We start from the raw sequence: 17,301 nt of genomic DNA on the forward strand, positions 1-17,301 counted from the left end.
GCATCTAAAGGATTTATACCAAGTGAGTTTTTTTGTAGAACATGTAACATTAAATACAGTAATACCTAACCTTTCTGTTCCATCGCTATTGCATGTTTGATGGGTGTCTCAAAGGGCAAGTAGTTTTACTTTATTTTAGTTTTATGAGAAAACTTATTTTTACTCTTGTATGACAGTTACAAAAATGTAAGTAAAATAAAAATGTTGCCTACAGCATAATTTCTGTCATTTTGAAATTATTGTCACATTATCAATAAATAATACCAATGTGGTTTCAAAAAATAGTATTTACTTTGTGTGTGTGTAGATTTCCAGTCATCCAGCTAATGGTAATCCGCAATGGTTGAATCAAGGTTACAGGATTCTTCTTGGCCGTAGAGTTAATAAAGGTTGTGGTAGCAACAGATAATATTAATTAACCGAACCTTCATTATTTTGTATGGGAGAAATATGTTTTGAAATCAGAACAATTCGGAAGTCAATTCCTTTGGCAAAATGAAATCATTAATACATGAATTAATTACATTGTGTGTTCAAGACATGCATTGTTTTATTAAGGCTAATTCTCTCTTTTTCAGGTGGATTTGTCTCCTGCGCTGATGGCTCGCGTCATCCTAGACAGGTTTCTTCAGGACCTGGAAGGCGAAACACGTGAGTTTCCATTCCCCCCTCTCAATCATTGTCTCCATCAGTCTTAATTGGAGTCGTTTGTCTATGAAATCCACCTTCTGTTCCAGCCTTTGCTGTATTTTCCTCTCTGCTCCATCCTAATGTGCAACAGACTACCTCCAGTAGGTTTGACGATTGAGCGGTAGGGGGCCGCCGCCCCTCAACTGCACTTTGGATCAATACAAGCTCACCTCATCAGTGTTATTTATAACATTCGAGTCCTTCCTCCTTCATCCCCAGTTGCATCCATCTAACCTACCTTCTCCTCCTCCTCCTTATTCTTGCATCCTCTCTGCAACCTTGCTTGGCTCCACTGAGGAAATTGAGTTGGCGAAATGTGACAAAATAAAAAGCAAACAGTGCCGAGGTGGCGCTGATGGATGAGCTGCAGGGGAAGTAAATTCCAGATGCGAACATTTTTGTTGAAAATGTCAACGACATTGTCCAGACATTGTGTCTGAAATGTCCACGTCTTTATTCAGACAAGTGTTAGCAAATATACTTTGGTCATTTATGGCAAGCCGATTGAACATTTAAAAGCTATATTTGACTGTCCAGTATTAACATTGTACATATCAATGTCTTTCTGACTTGTCGTAATTACATTTTGTATAATTGGAATTTTCATTCACGATATATGTAACAGAGTTGTGACTAGTCGAAATTACAAATAGATCTGTTATTCTTTTGTGCCTGGTGAAAACTAAATTAGAGATATCTGCATCATCAATTGTCACCTTTTTCCATTCTTGTGTATGGGGTTTGTCATTACAGATATCTACCATTCAGCCACCAATATCCGCTAGGAAAGTGGCATTTGTCGTAGGCTAAATGACATTGCAGATATCTAAATTGGTAATTGTGGATGGGAAGAATGTTACAAATATCTCAAATGTTCATTTTTTTTACTAAGCAAAACAGTCTAGGTGTTACATTTTAAGACTTGCTATAGTAATTTGATATCTGCTTCACTAATTTTAGAAAAACTAAATCACTTCACAAATGCAAAAACAATCTTGCACCAATATGAATTCAATAGACCTATGCAGAAGTCTGCGTGATGATCAGAGAAGATGTACTTGCGATTTAATCACAAAAGAGATGAAAGGGGATGTGTGTTATTTTCACATTCACCACAGCCCGGCCATTTGTCAGCGTCAAAGTGTGATTGCTTTGGACCTACAACGCTGTTATCCACTGCTTGTCAAAATACAAGTCGTCGCGGCTTGTAGAGCTGGTCATTCATCCGGGAGATGCAGGCAATCTCGGATATTACACAGCTTCCCTGCATCGCTATACATAGAAAACATGATTTGTTGTTGTTCGTCATATTTGGTATCCCATTTAAATAAGTAACCTTTGTGAAAACATCATCATTGATAATCTAATAGTAAATACAAAACGTGAAACATATATGATGAGCGCAATTCTATGCTGTTTGACCTCCAATTTGTCAATCAATCAAATAATTTTTTCCCCCCAAAGGTTTAAATGGAAATTGAACTAATCTGTTCCAGGGTCACACTATCTCATCATAAAATATTTTATTAACTGTACAGGTTACGCTTTAAGTAACGGTCATATAAGTGTAAAACATTTTTTTTTAAAAAGACAATATAAAAAATAAAATAAACAAATTAACGTTATGTGTGACAGATGCATAGTGTAGAGTATGGGGAGTGAAGAGTGAGGTTTTCTGATACATAACTGTCATACAGTAGGTCAATTGCTCTTTTAACTACTTGTCTAAACGCAGATTGCGTTGCATATGTTCTTCTGTTATTGTCGACTCTGTTGACAGGAGAGCTACATGTAGTGGTTTTGTCGCTACACTAATGCTACATGGCAATATATTCCAGGTTCTAATGTCATCATATTCCTTCTATGTATGTATGTATGTCATGGTATCCTGCAAAAAACAACAAAGAGAGAGCATATCACATGCTTTTTGATTGCACGGGTTGCGCTGAAGTCTCGCTGAGTTCAAACCTCAGACTTTAGATACAGGTGCATCTAAAAAATAAAAAAAAAATTAATATCATGAAAAACTTTTTTATTTAGTAGTTCAATTTAAAGTACCCGCACTCTTTTACTACGAAGCAACGCTGTTGTAACGCGTGCAGAATGTGGTTTGGCAGAAATAAGTAGGGGGCGTCCATGAAAAAGACTTCGATGGCAGCATATGTTTCTCCAAAACCTGTATGTACCTTTCAGCATTAATGGGGCCTTCACTGATGTGTAAGTTATCCATGTCATTGGCACTAACACAGCCCGATACCATCACAGATGCTGGCTTTTGAACTTTGCCTCCATAACAGTCTGGATGGTTCTTTTCCTCTTTGGCCCGGAGGACACGACATCCAACAATTTCCAAAAACAATTTGAAATGTGGACTCTTCGGACCACAGCACACTTTTCCACTTTGCATCAGTCCATCTAAGATGATCTCGGGCCCAGAGAAGCCAGCGGCTTTTCTGGATGTTGTTGAGAAATGGCTTTTGCTTTGCATAGTAGAGTTTCAAGTTGCACTTAGGGATGTAGCGTATATGTATTTACTGACATTGGTTTTCTGAAGTGTTTCTGAGCCCATGTGGTTATATCCTTTACACATTGATGTCGGTTTTTGATGCAGTGCCGCCTGATGGATCGAAGGTCACTGGCATTCAATGTTGGTTTTCGGCCTTGCCGCTTACATGCAGTGATTTCTCCAGATTCTCTGTACCTTTTGATGATATTATGGACCGTAGATGATGAAATCCCTAAATTCCTTTCGATTGTACATTGAGGAACATTGTCCTGAAACTGTTCGACTATTTTCTCACGCACTTGTTCACAAAGAGGTAAACCTCGCCCCATCTTTGCTTGTGATTGACTGGACAATTCAAGGAAGCGCCTTTTATACCCAATCATGGCACCCACCTTTTCCAAATTAGCCTGTTCACCTGTGCGATGTTCCAAACAGGTGTTTGATGAGCTTTTTTGCCACGTGTCCCAGCTTTTTGGGAACATGTTGCAGCCATAACATTCTAAGTTAATAATGATTTGCTAAAAACAATAAAGTTGATCAGTTTGAACATTCAATATCTTTGTAGTGTATTCAATTAAATATAGGTTGAACATTATTTGCAAATCATTGTATTCTGTTTTAATTTATGTTTAACACGACATCCCAACTTCATTGGAATTGGGGTTGTATATTACACAGGAGTCATGTGTTACCATTATGAAACAATGTCTAGGTAATTGTCTTTGCTGGCAATTAGCTAACAGGCTGCTTCAGAGCTATTGGCAGGTGTATTTGTCACGCTCTTCCTTGCACGCGAGTTCCTTTCGAACTCCAAAGCATCCCACGAAGATCAATAGACTTCTATATAAGGGACATTAACCCCGACTTGGGGAGTGGCTCGCTGTCGTTTTTTTTCTTTAATTCTCTCCATTCCCTTTTGCATTTAAGAGATATAGAGATGGTGCCTTTGGGTGCAGAGAATATATGTACAATCACCCGTGCTGGATCGATGCACAGCTTCAAATTGTTTTCTGCTCCTTCCTTGTTTTTGTTTTGCTCCTTGTTTTCGTCACCTCTCCGTGACGACCAATCCCCCCCTTCCCTCCTTCAGTTCTTTCAGCAGAAAATATGGGCGAGAGTGTCACCAAAGCAGAATGAAATACTATCGGGTGGCCCTTGTAAATAAATCAATTCCTTCGAAGCAGTTTAGTATGTATTGAATATGATATCAGCAATCATAATGATCCTTGTCTAGTGGAAGCTGATTTGTCCCAGTTAAGAGGAAACGGTCACATGAGAACTTTTTATGGTGGTTTTGTCCACTATTTGGAGGTCACACGCTTCCCTTTCAGGAGAAGGAAGGAAACTGAAACCATACTAATAGAAAACGATTGACTTGTCTAACTACTGGAGTTAATCACAGGATTTTCTATGAATAATCATGTTAATAATTATTAATTTTTAATTGATTTATTTGTCTAGAGCTAAGTGAAAAGTGGTTATCACGACTGCCTCACAGTTCTGAGATTCTGGGTTTGGATCTTAGCTCTGGGCTTCCTGTGTGGCGTTTGGATGTTTTTCCAGTGCTTGTCTTGGGTGCCTCTCGCCCAAGGTCAGCTGTGATTGATTCCTGCTCATCCGCCACTCAGATGAGAATAAGCAGTATAGAAAATGGATATACAGTATGGGTGAATTATTTGCATATTCTACAGTTGACCTGGTTTGGAAAAATAATCAAAAGGTGATGAAATACATTTCAAACCTTGAATCCTCAGGTGGTTTACTTTAATTAGGTTTACTACGACTGACACCAGCATCCCACACACGTAGAGCTGATATGGCATCTGTAAAGCTGCCATCGACACTGAAGTTCAAAGAGAGACTGCATCCATTCGTTCTGTACTGCTTATCATGTTGAGGGTCATGAGCGAGGTAAAGCATGATACTTTCTGGAGCCGAGTCCATAAAACGTACCTGTCCACTATATGAGAAAATATGGTAATAGCAGTCACTAAAATCTATACTGTAGAATTTCCCCTCTCAGTAGCGGCCACAGCAGGGGTGCTCCCGCTCCTTCATCACCCGCCTCCCAACCATCTTTGCTATGCTTCAATCTCGTCATCCCTCTTTCTATTCCCCTCTCTGACAGGCGCTCTAGATTTAGACATACTTTTTTCTCTCTTTCTCGAGGAGGCAATTTTGCTTGCTATTTGACCTTTTCCATTTTCCCAAGGCCCGGCTCCAGATTAGATTGCTCCCTGCGTGTTTTGTAACTGTGATTCGAGCGCCCTCAAGATTTATTGTCGCATTCCTTTACAGAAGCCCCATACGCCAGGTTATAAATGTCCCTCGTTTGATGTTAACACTGCGAGAATGTTTCCAGGCTCCTTTTGATCTATTCATAATGGCTCTGGTGTTTTGTAGATTGCTGGGTGTCGCGTTGTGTTGCATCCAGTCAAACTTGGGAGTCCACTGTCATTGTTAAGGCTCTTGTTCACCTGAAGGCAAGGATTGTTTGTGTATGTGTCTAGAAATAATGAGAGCAGCAGGAAGGGAGTGCATATGGAGGCAAGATGAGCGATTTTTTTATTTTATTTTATTTATTTATATATTTTTTTTTTTGCAAGTGCGTTGGAGGCGAGTAGCACCGTGGCACTCCACTTGACAAGTATACTAATTACTCCCTTTCACGAGAGGAGCTCCAGCCAGCCTCTGCCGCAGTCTAATGGCCTGACCTATGTAGCCTCGGTGCTGCCAGATCTACCGCTGCAATTCTTTTACACACACGCACGCACACGGACACGCACACTGGAATGTAGAGTCTCATCTCAGTGCTTTCAGGGAGAATCAGGTGGAAGCAGATCAGTTCTGCCCCAGTAATCTCTACAGGGAACCAGCTCCTCCTGCACCCCATATAGCAAGTTTAAAAAGACCCTTTAAAAAAAAAAGATAAATAAATAAAAATTTCCTACCGATTCTCCCCCCCACCACATCTTCTATTTGAGTAAACATTTAAAAAGGAGTAAATTGGAAAATCAAATGCGGGGCTTTAGGCAGCCGTGGAAATTTGCGGCGCTGTCGTCCGGCGTGGAGGAGACTCATTCATCACAACGTGCAAGTAGTCAATTCCTGGAGTATCTGTAAATGTTTTCAGATATTAGCCAATTTATATTCTCTGAGATTCATCATGGAAAATCAGCTTTAGTGCGTCGCACATTATCAGGGCCTGTCTCTCCCTTGCTCCATGAAGTTTGATGAACGAGTGCACTCCCCACTCCACAGCTCAATGGCTCGGGTTGCGTGGTGGGGGGGGGGGGGGGGGGGGGGAGTACGTAGCGTTGGGGGTGGTGGGTATGTAGAGGCAATGGCCAAGTGGCCTCCCACCACTTCACCCCACCCCACTCACACATTGTGGATAAAGTGTTTTTTTTTTTTTTTTTTTTAATTAATAAACAAACTTACAGAGGAGCTCATCAGTGTCAGACGCAATAACAGTCGTTATCTGTTATTGTTTATTATCCCTCAACAAATGTTGCTATCTAATGACGTTTCTCAGCATTTGGGCTAATGATTTTTTCACCCGGGCGGAGGAACAGAAAAATGACACACGTGAGCCGTGATAAATCAGTGTTACTTGGTTGTTAGCTCGTCGTCTTTTGGAGTTTTATATACCATTGCAGCCTCGTGATTTGTTAAGCAAATCTCAACGGAGGCGTAGTATCATATTTGTTCTTTTCCCTCCTCCTCTGCTCTTGCCATGTTCAGATGCTGACGTGTGATACATCGCCTTAGTCACAATTTATACCAACACGGGACAATTACAGTAAATTTGGTGAATTGTTTACAAGGGGGCAAAGATGCGCTGCAGGGCTTTGTTCTCTGCGTCTGGTGCTTTTCAGATTGCGCTTTTTATTTTCCTCTATTTTATGTATGTCGTTGCCTGTTCTCTGTGTGCGTGTGTGTGTGTTTGCGTGCGTGTGTGTTTGCTCCAGAGATGAGCTCAGAGTGTCATGGAGAAGCGATGTAGTGCAAGGCGGGGGCGTCTTTTAATGTATGCTGATGTTGGAAGCTGCAGCGATGCAAGGGACGCGGGCACCCTGTTGTTATTTACTGCTGTGTTAGTGTACACTGTCGAAACCGGGCCTGCAAAGGTATTACACCACATGATGAATGAGCATTAGGGTAAATTCATTTTAAAAGCGTGGTGATTTATTAGCGACCTGGCCTTCGATTTTCATCACGTCAATGCTTGGCTGGAATTCCACAATGTCAGTGCCAAGGTCATTCTCTTTATAGCTATTTTTAACCCTGCTACTTCAAAGAAATATATATATATATAGCAGGAGGAGAAGAGCAACTTATTGTGATGAGTCACCGAAATACAGTGGAACCTCGAAAGTTGACCGTGACACTGGTAGATTTGTGCGAGTCCTGTGACTGGTGACCAATCCAGAGTGTGTACCCAAAGTCAGCACGTTGGCCTAACAGTTGAAAGTTGCGTATTTGAATCTCTGCTCAATTGCGTAGGGTTTCTGCAAGTACTGACTGCCACATAGTGTACCTGCCTCTTACCCAAAATCAGTTGGGATAGGCTATAGCTCACCCGTCACTCCGAACAGGGTAAGTGGCAGAAAATCGGTGCATGCCACACAAACATACAATGAAATCAACCACTAATCTAATGTAAGCCACGTAACGTTCTATCTTTTGAAAACAATTGACAAGCATATTGTAGCTAGCCAATCGGCGACTAGTATTAGAAGCTAATATAGGAGTCTGCATCTTCAGTCAGTGCTCCTTCTTGTCAAACAGCACAAACCCGATGAACTCAAATACACGGAAAATCCAAATATAAGTTTCCTGTTCATCCAAATAAGTCTTTTGTTCATAAAATGTTGGTCAATAGCAGCTCTGGCAGAGAGCCTGAGAATTGGACCAAAACAGTAAGTAGAAACCTCCCACATGAAAACCATAACGGCGCAAAACAATGCTTAACAGAAACAACACTCAGTCATTCTTTGATGCTGTCGAAATTGAAGTCTACTGACGTTTACTAATGGTTTGTGAATTCTGACAATTTAATTTTTTTTTTTTTACAATTATTAAAGAGGCCATATTTTGAAAATTAGTGTTTGCCAATGTGTCCACTGTATGCACCGCATGCACCGAGCCTCAATGCTAATTGACAAGTCTAATTTAGCAGTTTGGTGATGCTTCCAATTAAATCCATGCTTTTGTTGATATTTGCTATTTTTCATTGCTAGAACAGTTTTAAATTGTGAAAAAAACAAAATGCATCAAATGTCTAATTTAAGACAACTTTAAAAGCTTTAGAGTAATGCAGTTTGGAAGTTCCAATCTACAAAACAATTTTAAGAAACGGAGGGATAATAGCCTACGAGTGAAGTGTGTATTTGTGTGTGTTATGTGAGACCAAATTGTGGTGGTGGTCAAACCTCCAATTATGAGCCCTAGTGAGACAAGGGCTTTAATGGCTACCGTTAGCCTTCAGGGAGGTTTAATACACATGACTGTTTTGGAGAAGCAGCGTCAAATCTATAAAAGGACCATTAGGACGAGGGGGAGAAAAATCAATCCAAATGCCATTAAAGTGGAATAAGTTGCCAATATTGCTGATGTGGTTGCGGCGCCTTTGATTTTCCTTCAGATTATTAGGCACACTCGAGTAGTGACTTTGTTAAGGGAAAACAGTGTTGTCTGTGGAGTAATATGTCTCCTGGCTTCATAAAGTTTGCCGCCTCATATTTCCCTTGCTTTATCGATTACCCATTATCATTTGTCAGGAGGTGTCCTAACTCAAGGGGAAATTACAACCCCTCTTTCCTGCTAGGGATTGTGGTATGGATTCGCCGAGGAGGGGGGAAAAAAAGAAAACGAGACCAACCTCAGAGAGAAATAAGCAAAGAAATAAAGACCAAGCTTGGCAGTTCTGAAAGGCAGTGTGTGGGGTTATGAGCTTGAGGGTGAGGCTAAAACAGAGAAGGTAGCACAAATAAAAGAGGTGTCAGCGAGAAGGGAGTGCTTAAGGCTCTGTCCTTCTTCCACCTTGCCTTCTTTATTCTATAGCTGAGGGCTCGAAGCACCGCTTCCTCAACTGGAATCCTGTAAAAGAGCATCAACCAGGTTTCATTTAACCGTCTCTTTGAATTTCAGAAGCATCCTGAGCCATCCAGCTTTGTCAATCTGGATTTGTACAGATATATTTTCCCACACTGTTTTCTAAATAAGTGAGGGATTCTCTGCACGCTGTTGTTCCAGGGGCCATTCATGCCTGAAATGTGAATTGAAACATGCCAATGTATTGTCTGTAATACGGCGAATTGTCAGGAGGACGCATATACAGTATATATCACTAAAATGGCACACCTCTGCCATTTCGTCACACGTTACAAACCATTTAATCCAAATCTTTTTAAGAGATGATTTAAGGGTGTTTTTTTCCTCTTTCTTTTTCTCTCTCTCTCTCCTGTTGCAGTACTCGGGGAAACCCATCCGGCAGGCTTTTCTGTCTGATTTATAATGTTAGTAGAGCAAGAATGAGGATGAGACATGCAGAACAGCCGGCGTTTGTAACATAGATAAACTGCATGGAGCTCCTGTGCTCTGGACTGAAACATTTATTTATTGAAAACCTGTATAGACACCAAGTGGCTGTTTTTAATGGAGTAGTATGCTAATCCAGCACGAGGCAGTTTAATTCAGTTAACTGTCTGTTTTCCCAAGTTTGTTTCCTCCATTCAGCCGAGCAATTACTGTATTTCCTCGGGTGTTTACGTACTCCACTACAGAGAGTATTGGGCTTCTAGTATGGGTCAGGCATTTGTATCTATGCGTGCGTGTATATATATTTTTTTATAATAATGTTGTATATTTTTTTCATTTTTTTGGCAAATAATTATTGAACATAATACGTTTATTTAGGACTTTAATTTTTTTACATATGCATTTTTAGGAATAATATTAAAAATAGTTGTTCAACATTTTATGCAAATGATACTTAATTCAAGTAGCATATTACATAGTAGATCATGTAATGTATTGTAATGAATATAAGTTATTCTGTGGTTCACTATTGCCTTCGTCACTCACTGAAGGTTACGGTTGGTCTCCATCGCGTTCTATTCTATATATTTTTAACGTGATCATTATTTACTCAACTGCAGAAAGTACCAGGTGTCTAGTGGGGGTAAGGTGTTATTTTTTTAATTTTTAAAATAATGATAAATCATGCGCTTTTTTTTTAGTAATTATTTTTCAGATAAATAATAATACTTCATTATAATACGATACATTATAATATACAGTATATTGTAAAACAATATACTATATATTGTAAAATAATTTAGTAGGGGTAATGTGTTTAGTGGAACTTGGGGGCTTTCTTTGTACACAATTCTTTTGATGATACATTGTTCTTTTTTTTTTTTAATCATATTCCACAAATAATGATAATTCATGTATATTATGTATTATAATAAATTCTTTCATGTTGAAATATTGGCCTCCATCACTCATTGAAGGGTAGATCTTCAATACAATATTGAATACAGCAGCACTTAAAACCTAGTGCCACTACTTGTTTTTGTGTGCTCTGTTTAGCTTTTTAATGAAGGGAAGAAATGAGCCCTCTATTTGAGGTGAGGCGTTTATTTGTACGGAGAACATACCCAGTGATTAATTGAAGCATGAAGTCTATAAAACAGGCACATTTGAGCAAATATGGTTGATTTTTGGGGCTCAAACATTACTATGTGCATCATCATGTTTATCATTCTGTGGTTTCTCTTTTTTTTTCCTCTTCACAGCTTCAAAATTAGTCCTCAACAGTATGCTCAAGGAACCATCATTAATACCGGACCAAACCTTGGCCAAGAACGTATACCAAGTAAATTATTCACATTTTTAATGATTTGTTTTATTAGTTTTGTTGCCTATTACCTTTTATAAGGAGCTTGTAACTCTTGTTGTTGCATCCTGCAACTTTCTGCCCAGAATGCCCATGTGTTTTCTTCTTGCTCATAACTGTATGGCATCCCTTCCCTCACCTCCACCTTTTTCTATCTCTCTCACTCTCTCCACACGCTGTAATATTCCCCCCCCCTCTCCTCAGTGCACAGTAAACGACTGCTGTTATGGACCACTGGTCGACTGCATCAAACAGTATCCTATCCCATAAAATTTTAAGCTTGAAATTGACGAGGAGCTATTGAAGGGGATGAGATGTGTCTGCCTTCACCCCACATAAAAGTTCTGCTTCACGGAGGAGGCGTTTGCCATCCTTTGCAAATGATACAGGATGTGGAAGGAGACGTAGGATGCCTGGGATTCTAAATGTTCATGGGCACCGGGTGTATCGGAGTTAAAAGAAAAAAATGTCATGAGTTTGGTGGTATTGAGTGAAAGCAATTGGTATTACTCCCAGCTGGCTTCCTTGTATATTATTAATATTCTTATTTTGTTTTGTCATCAGTCAGATGCAGTTCAGCACCATGGAGAGTTCAGGTCACATTTATCCACCAGCAGTTCAAGTTTATATGTAACCTACTCAGTTATATAGGTATAAACAGTAGTGACATGTTTAAGTCATTCACTACCAGCCATTTTCGACGCAGTTCTCCATATTGCCAGCAGTTGTTGAGCATACTTTTTTTTTCTGTGACAAAATAAGCACCGAACCTACCAAAACAAAGTGTACCCTCTTTTTGTTTTATTTCTTTTTTGTTTCTTTAGTAATCGGCAGTAGAACATGGTTTAGTTTTTTTTTTTTTGTAAAAAAAACACTGGCTTCTGACTAAAAAGTGGAGAAAATTTGCTTTTTTTGTGAAAAAAAACTTCAAGCAGAACAGTGACTTTGACGCTAATATTTTTTGCTTTTGTTTGACCTCAAACTATAAAACAATTCTGAGAAAGCTCTTTTGTTCCGACAATAATCACTTATTTACGATATACAAATATAAAATGCGATGCTAACTCATCGCATGCCTCTAGTTGAACATTAGTGGCATTTTTATATGGCGTTTTCTCACCATTGCGACATACACTTTCTACTACATACCGCGACACCTACTCTGTTCGAGTGTATAGTGCCTAAACTAGTCCGACTTCACTGCATGCAAATAGCTTTGCCAGTGTTTAACATTACCCATATAAAATATTATTAATATTATAATATTATATATAATGTAAAAATATAAATATATTACCCATACATTATCAAAATGATAGTACCCTCATGACAATGTTTTACTTCACTGCAGATGCAGAACTAACGGAGGGAGGCTTTTATTTGTTAAAAAAAAAACTATTCGAGGTGAGGTTTCTTTTGTTTTTATATGTACCCAGCGTCTACTGTAATTGTGGTATGGCATCCATTATAGGGACAGCCATTATTTGAGGAACTACATAAGGGGCTATATGCACAAATCCTTACCGTGTGGCATCGACTGTTCTTAAACTCTTCAAATATCATCACAAAGGGGTTTTAAGTAACCTTAAAAATTAGCTGGTTCGTTACTAATTGCTTCATACTGCTAATGAGAATAGGCTTCATTTGCTTCTATGGCAAAGAACAATTACCCAAATCATGTGATGAGACATGATTCACCTTCCTTGTGCAGTATTCTCTTCATTGATCTCTACACATTTAGAGGTACATAATTAATATTACAAAGCAACAAATGATTGTTATACTGTTACGACAGATTTAAGAGTTACACTTGGCACTTTCTCAGCCTCTCCTCCCAATTCCTTATTACAGTAATGCACTTCAGAGATTAGCCATGAGCGCTGATTAAGGTTGACCCGAAAACTTGAATATGCTCGTGTGCTTTACATTAATAAGTGGCATGAAGAGAAATTTCATTTACTTTGCATAATAAGCCCCAATACACTCTGGGACAAACATGCTAAAGCAGGAAAAGAAAAGGTTCTGCACATAAATAATGACGACTGTTCTTGCTAATAGTGCATTCATTTCGGTGCTTTAGTTGACAACAACTGCTTTTGGAATCCTTGACTGTTTACCCACAGTGCTATTGGCCAAGAGCATGAGGTGCTGCTGTGTGACAAACTCAAGGAGAAGAATTTGTCCTTTCTAGGTATGTCATCATTTGACCCTTATAGCCGGTTTTGTAAACTTGCAGTGGTCATTCAAGTGTAGCCTTTGTTACAGGCTTGGTAAATAAAGATCTGGCTATGATTTGCTTCAAAATTGGCTATGATTTGCTGCAAAATTGATGTGTGATTTTATTACCAATAGCCTCACGTTGGTAAAAGTGTAATCCACGGCTGACGACCAGTGTTCTCTTAAGGTTGTATTGTCATCAGTAATATTTTAGTCATTAATTTTGTGCATCCTGGTGATACATATAAACAGGGCACATATAAACAGACAACCATTCGCACCCATATTCACACCTAGGGGCAATTTAGAGTCGTCAATTAACCTACCATGCATGTTTTTGGGATGTGGGAGGAAACCGGAGTACCCGGAGAAAACCCTCACCGACACGGGGAGAACATGCAGACTCCACAGAGGCGGGGCCAGGATTTGAGGCAGATGTGCTAACCAGTCGGCCACCATGCTGCCCCAGTTTCACCATTCGACATAAATATGGTGGACAACAAAACACATGAAAAAGTGACCTAGACATGAAATAAGCCTTTTTTGTTTGGAGCAGGCATCATGGGCAATATTCAGGGTTTGTACTTTAACAAACTCTGACTGGGAATTCTCCCAAAAGAGCCTCATTTGGAATCACGTATCCGAGACAGATACATAATGCTAAATTGTTAGATATTTAGCCTTGCTCTGTCTAATGTGGATGGAGCATTGTGTCAGTGTGTTATGATCATTTCACCTCTATTCACTGGGAAAGAGCGACATCTTGATATAAATCTGTTGAATATGATGTAGAGACCAGCCCTGAAGACAGCCATATGCCAGCTTTTTCTCAATTAGTTATTGAATTGAAATTCACCCAAACGAGCGCCGGTCAGAATCGGGTATCTTACACGAATGGGTGACACTAAATTGTCTTTACCCCCCGCACCCCCTCCTACGCCATAGACTAATCTGAATCTAAACCCAACTGTAGAGGTTCTGCATTTGAACTCCCCAAATTGAGTCATGAGGACGCCTGGAAAATTAACAAGGACACATGCCTGAATTTGCCAGCCATTTTGGTTAGACTACAACGAACATCAATTGCTCCTCACATGAATATTGATATTGTTGTTGTTATTTTTTCCCCACAAAATAGCATTGTTGCAATGTGCAGGGTCTTAGATTTGGAATTATGTTTTTATCCCAACCAAATTTATTCAAGGTAGTGCCCATGTGTGAAATTGTGGAAGTTAATATTTAACCCCTGCTTCCCTCTCTCCAACGCCCCCATCCCCATCATCATCATCCAATAGGTCAGGTGAGTGAAGGATGAAAGTCATTCCTTGTGTCATTAAGACCACATCATTTATTTGGACCTGCGGTGTTGACCTTTCTTCACGGCTATACAGAGGACTGTTCTAAAACTGTCAGAGGGCACGAGGGCCACTGAGGCAACCTCACCCCAGTTGATAAATGGATTGGAAATAAGCTACCCAAGAGCAGGGACGGCCCATTAATTTTAATCAAAGGTGGTGTAAAAAGGCGATCAGAGCCACATGACAATGTCAACAGCCTAGCCGCAGCGAATAGAGGTCCCCTTTCCTAGTGCAGACACATTAGCACAGCCGAGGATGCCCCCCGTGCACCACAGGCCTCTGGCAGCCACTCTGACCTCACTCTCGGCTCCCCTTTCTCCATCCTTGGCTGAGGCTGCCTCTTTACTGACACCAGCACCCTCCATCTCTTCTCAATTCTCCTCCGTGCCCCATTAGTCGGGCTTGACTGGAGACAAAGAGGCAGGCCCTTGGAACCGAATGACCTGGTCAGTCCGAGATTTAATGGAGAAATCAGGTGTTGTGCGGATAATGGCTGAAGTGTGCAAAAAGTCAAGGACAATGGCTGCAGTCTGTGAGGATCGGGGTCGGGCTAACTCAGCCTATAATGCCAACCTTGTCCCCTCACTATATATTTTATGAAGCTTCACCAAACTACGAACGGGAGCTCAGTGTTTTTGTGCAAAGACAGCAAATACAGGTGTTGTAAATGTTCTTACACCTCACATGGTGAATGTTTTGAACAGATCTTGTGTTGTCAAAAGTAAAACAATTGCAACACATCTGTCCTCTCCTTTAGATGAAAACCAACTGAGAGCTAAAGGTTATGACAAAACACCTGACATCATCCTGGAGGTTCCTGTTGGTTAGTATTTATTTCAGGATTATGTTGCTTTTGATCCCTTTTGTTTAAATGGACTTCACCCTCATGTAGTTGGTGCAAATGTGAATGGTTATTCCTGGGTTTTGTTGGTATGACCTACTTTGTATCTGTGTTCCTGAAAGCTGTGGAGGGACACATTGTCCACTGGATTGAGAGTAAAGCGTCATTTGGAGATGACCACAGTCACCGCACCTATCTCAACGAACAGTTTTGGAGCTACTGGAACAGGTCATTCTTTGTTTTCTCTCTTTGCATTTCCTTTGATACTGTCTTTTTCTTTTGTTGTTTTAATACTGTCTTCCTTCCTTTGTTGTAATTGCCTTCCTCCTTTGTGTTGACTCATCAAAACGCTTTGCCTGTTATGGTGTCCATAAATATGCAACTGAAGTAGTAGCTGCTCACACACTGATGCTTCCCCTGATATTTCATCCCAAATCACATCTTTAATACCTTCTGCAAAATATGTGAAATATAAAACATACACATAGTTTGAATGACCTTCTGATAGAGATGGGCATTTGACAAAATTTCCATTGACTGACTGTGGGAAAACGAAGGATCAATTCAATCAGACAAACCAATCAATGATGCCTGGATTGAAAAGAGACAGAGCAAGTAATAAAAAATATAACAAACAAAATACACATCCGCATGGTTTTACAGCTGTCTTGTCTGTCTTGTGTCATCTGGATTCTTAATAACTGATAAATCAATTACTATCCCAACAGTTTTCACTGATGTCATGAAAGAAGGTGCATTGTAGTTGAAGGGGACATTTAGTAATATGTTTTAATTGCCGTCTTCAGTAGGCCTCATTCAACACCTCAAAACAAATCAGAGGACAACAAAAGATGATGAGCCTGTCCCCATTTTTAAAACCATATTAATACAAGTGACAAGAGTTTGTTTGATAGGTAGTAGAGCAAGCAAAAAGCAGATCAGATGTTACCAAAAATAGATTTTCCGCAGTCTTCTTTCTTGTTTGGTTTGGATTGAAGAAAGTCTTTGGTTTGCGTCTTTTATCGCAGCCTTGCCTGTTACTAGTAGGTAAAACCATCATGATACTTACATGCTGATTGGAGGATTAGGGTTATCCTGAGCCTTACATATATAGCCTGGAGGTGTCTTTCATTGATATTGCATGTCACGGCCTTGTCCAAGTGTATTAGACAACTGACAATGCAGGTCCCATCATGTCAGCCCAAAGTCCGATCAGATAAGCATCGTTGTGTCAGAATAGAAATGTAAAACTGCCAGTTTGAACCTTATCCAGCAACTGTTACTTTTTAATTGACATTTAATGTTGACATTTCAAAATGTGAAATCACTTTTCATTCATTGTTGGACCTTTTACATCATCGTCTCAGGTATTTATGTCATTTTGGGTCAATGCTTGATCGTATAAACAGAGAAACGAGCCCTTGAGGGCTGATGTTTGGGGTGTCTGTCCAATCCTTTTTGCTTCAGAGTTCTACAAACCCTGGAGCTTTTATTTAAGAATCCACAGCAGAGTTTGTGATGACTTCATTGCCCTTGATTGACACATCCACTGATTTGCTTATTTTCCCGAATTCCCTCTTTGGTTTAACTGAACTGCTTCGCCCTTTGTTTTAATTGCTCTTGGTTTGTAGCAATACGGGGAGCTCTGGGAACGTGGTTTTGTAGACAGAAAGTGAAAAAAACAAGTAATTTTCTCTCCAAAGCTCTAACCAACTACATTTATCATCCAAACAATAGTCTTGCCAACACACTAACCCCATAATGAACCCCTCTTCAGTGGAGT

The 17,301-nt window shown here is 39.8% G+C and overlaps 1 protein-coding gene across 3 annotated transcripts in view; it reads left to right on the forward strand.

Annotated features, from left to right (window-relative positions):
* The window catches only part of cdin1 (CDAN1 interacting nuclease 1), a 76,579-nt gene that overhangs the window by 24,001 nt on the left and 35,277 nt on the right, over nt 1-17,301 (forward strand). For all 3 annotated transcript variants that reach the window (XM_061696343.1, XM_061696344.1, XM_061696345.1), the window contains 6 exons: nt 579-651; nt 11,002-11,081; nt 11,307-11,356; nt 13,226-13,293; nt 15,435-15,500; nt 15,641-15,746. In XM_061696343.1, the coding sequence (XP_061552327.1) occupies nt 579-651; nt 11,002-11,081; nt 11,307-11,356; nt 13,226-13,293; nt 15,435-15,500; nt 15,641-15,746 (443 nt within the window). The remainder of the gene's footprint in view (nt 1-578; nt 652-11,001; nt 11,082-11,306; nt 11,357-13,225; nt 13,294-15,434; nt 15,501-15,640; nt 15,747-17,301) is intronic.

This window comes from Phycodurus eques, chromosome 14, assembly GCF_024500275.1.
Source record: "Phycodurus eques isolate BA_2022a chromosome 14, UOR_Pequ_1.1, whole genome shotgun sequence".
Taxonomy (NCBI): Eukaryota; Metazoa; Chordata; class Actinopteri; order Syngnathiformes; family Syngnathidae; genus Phycodurus; species Phycodurus eques.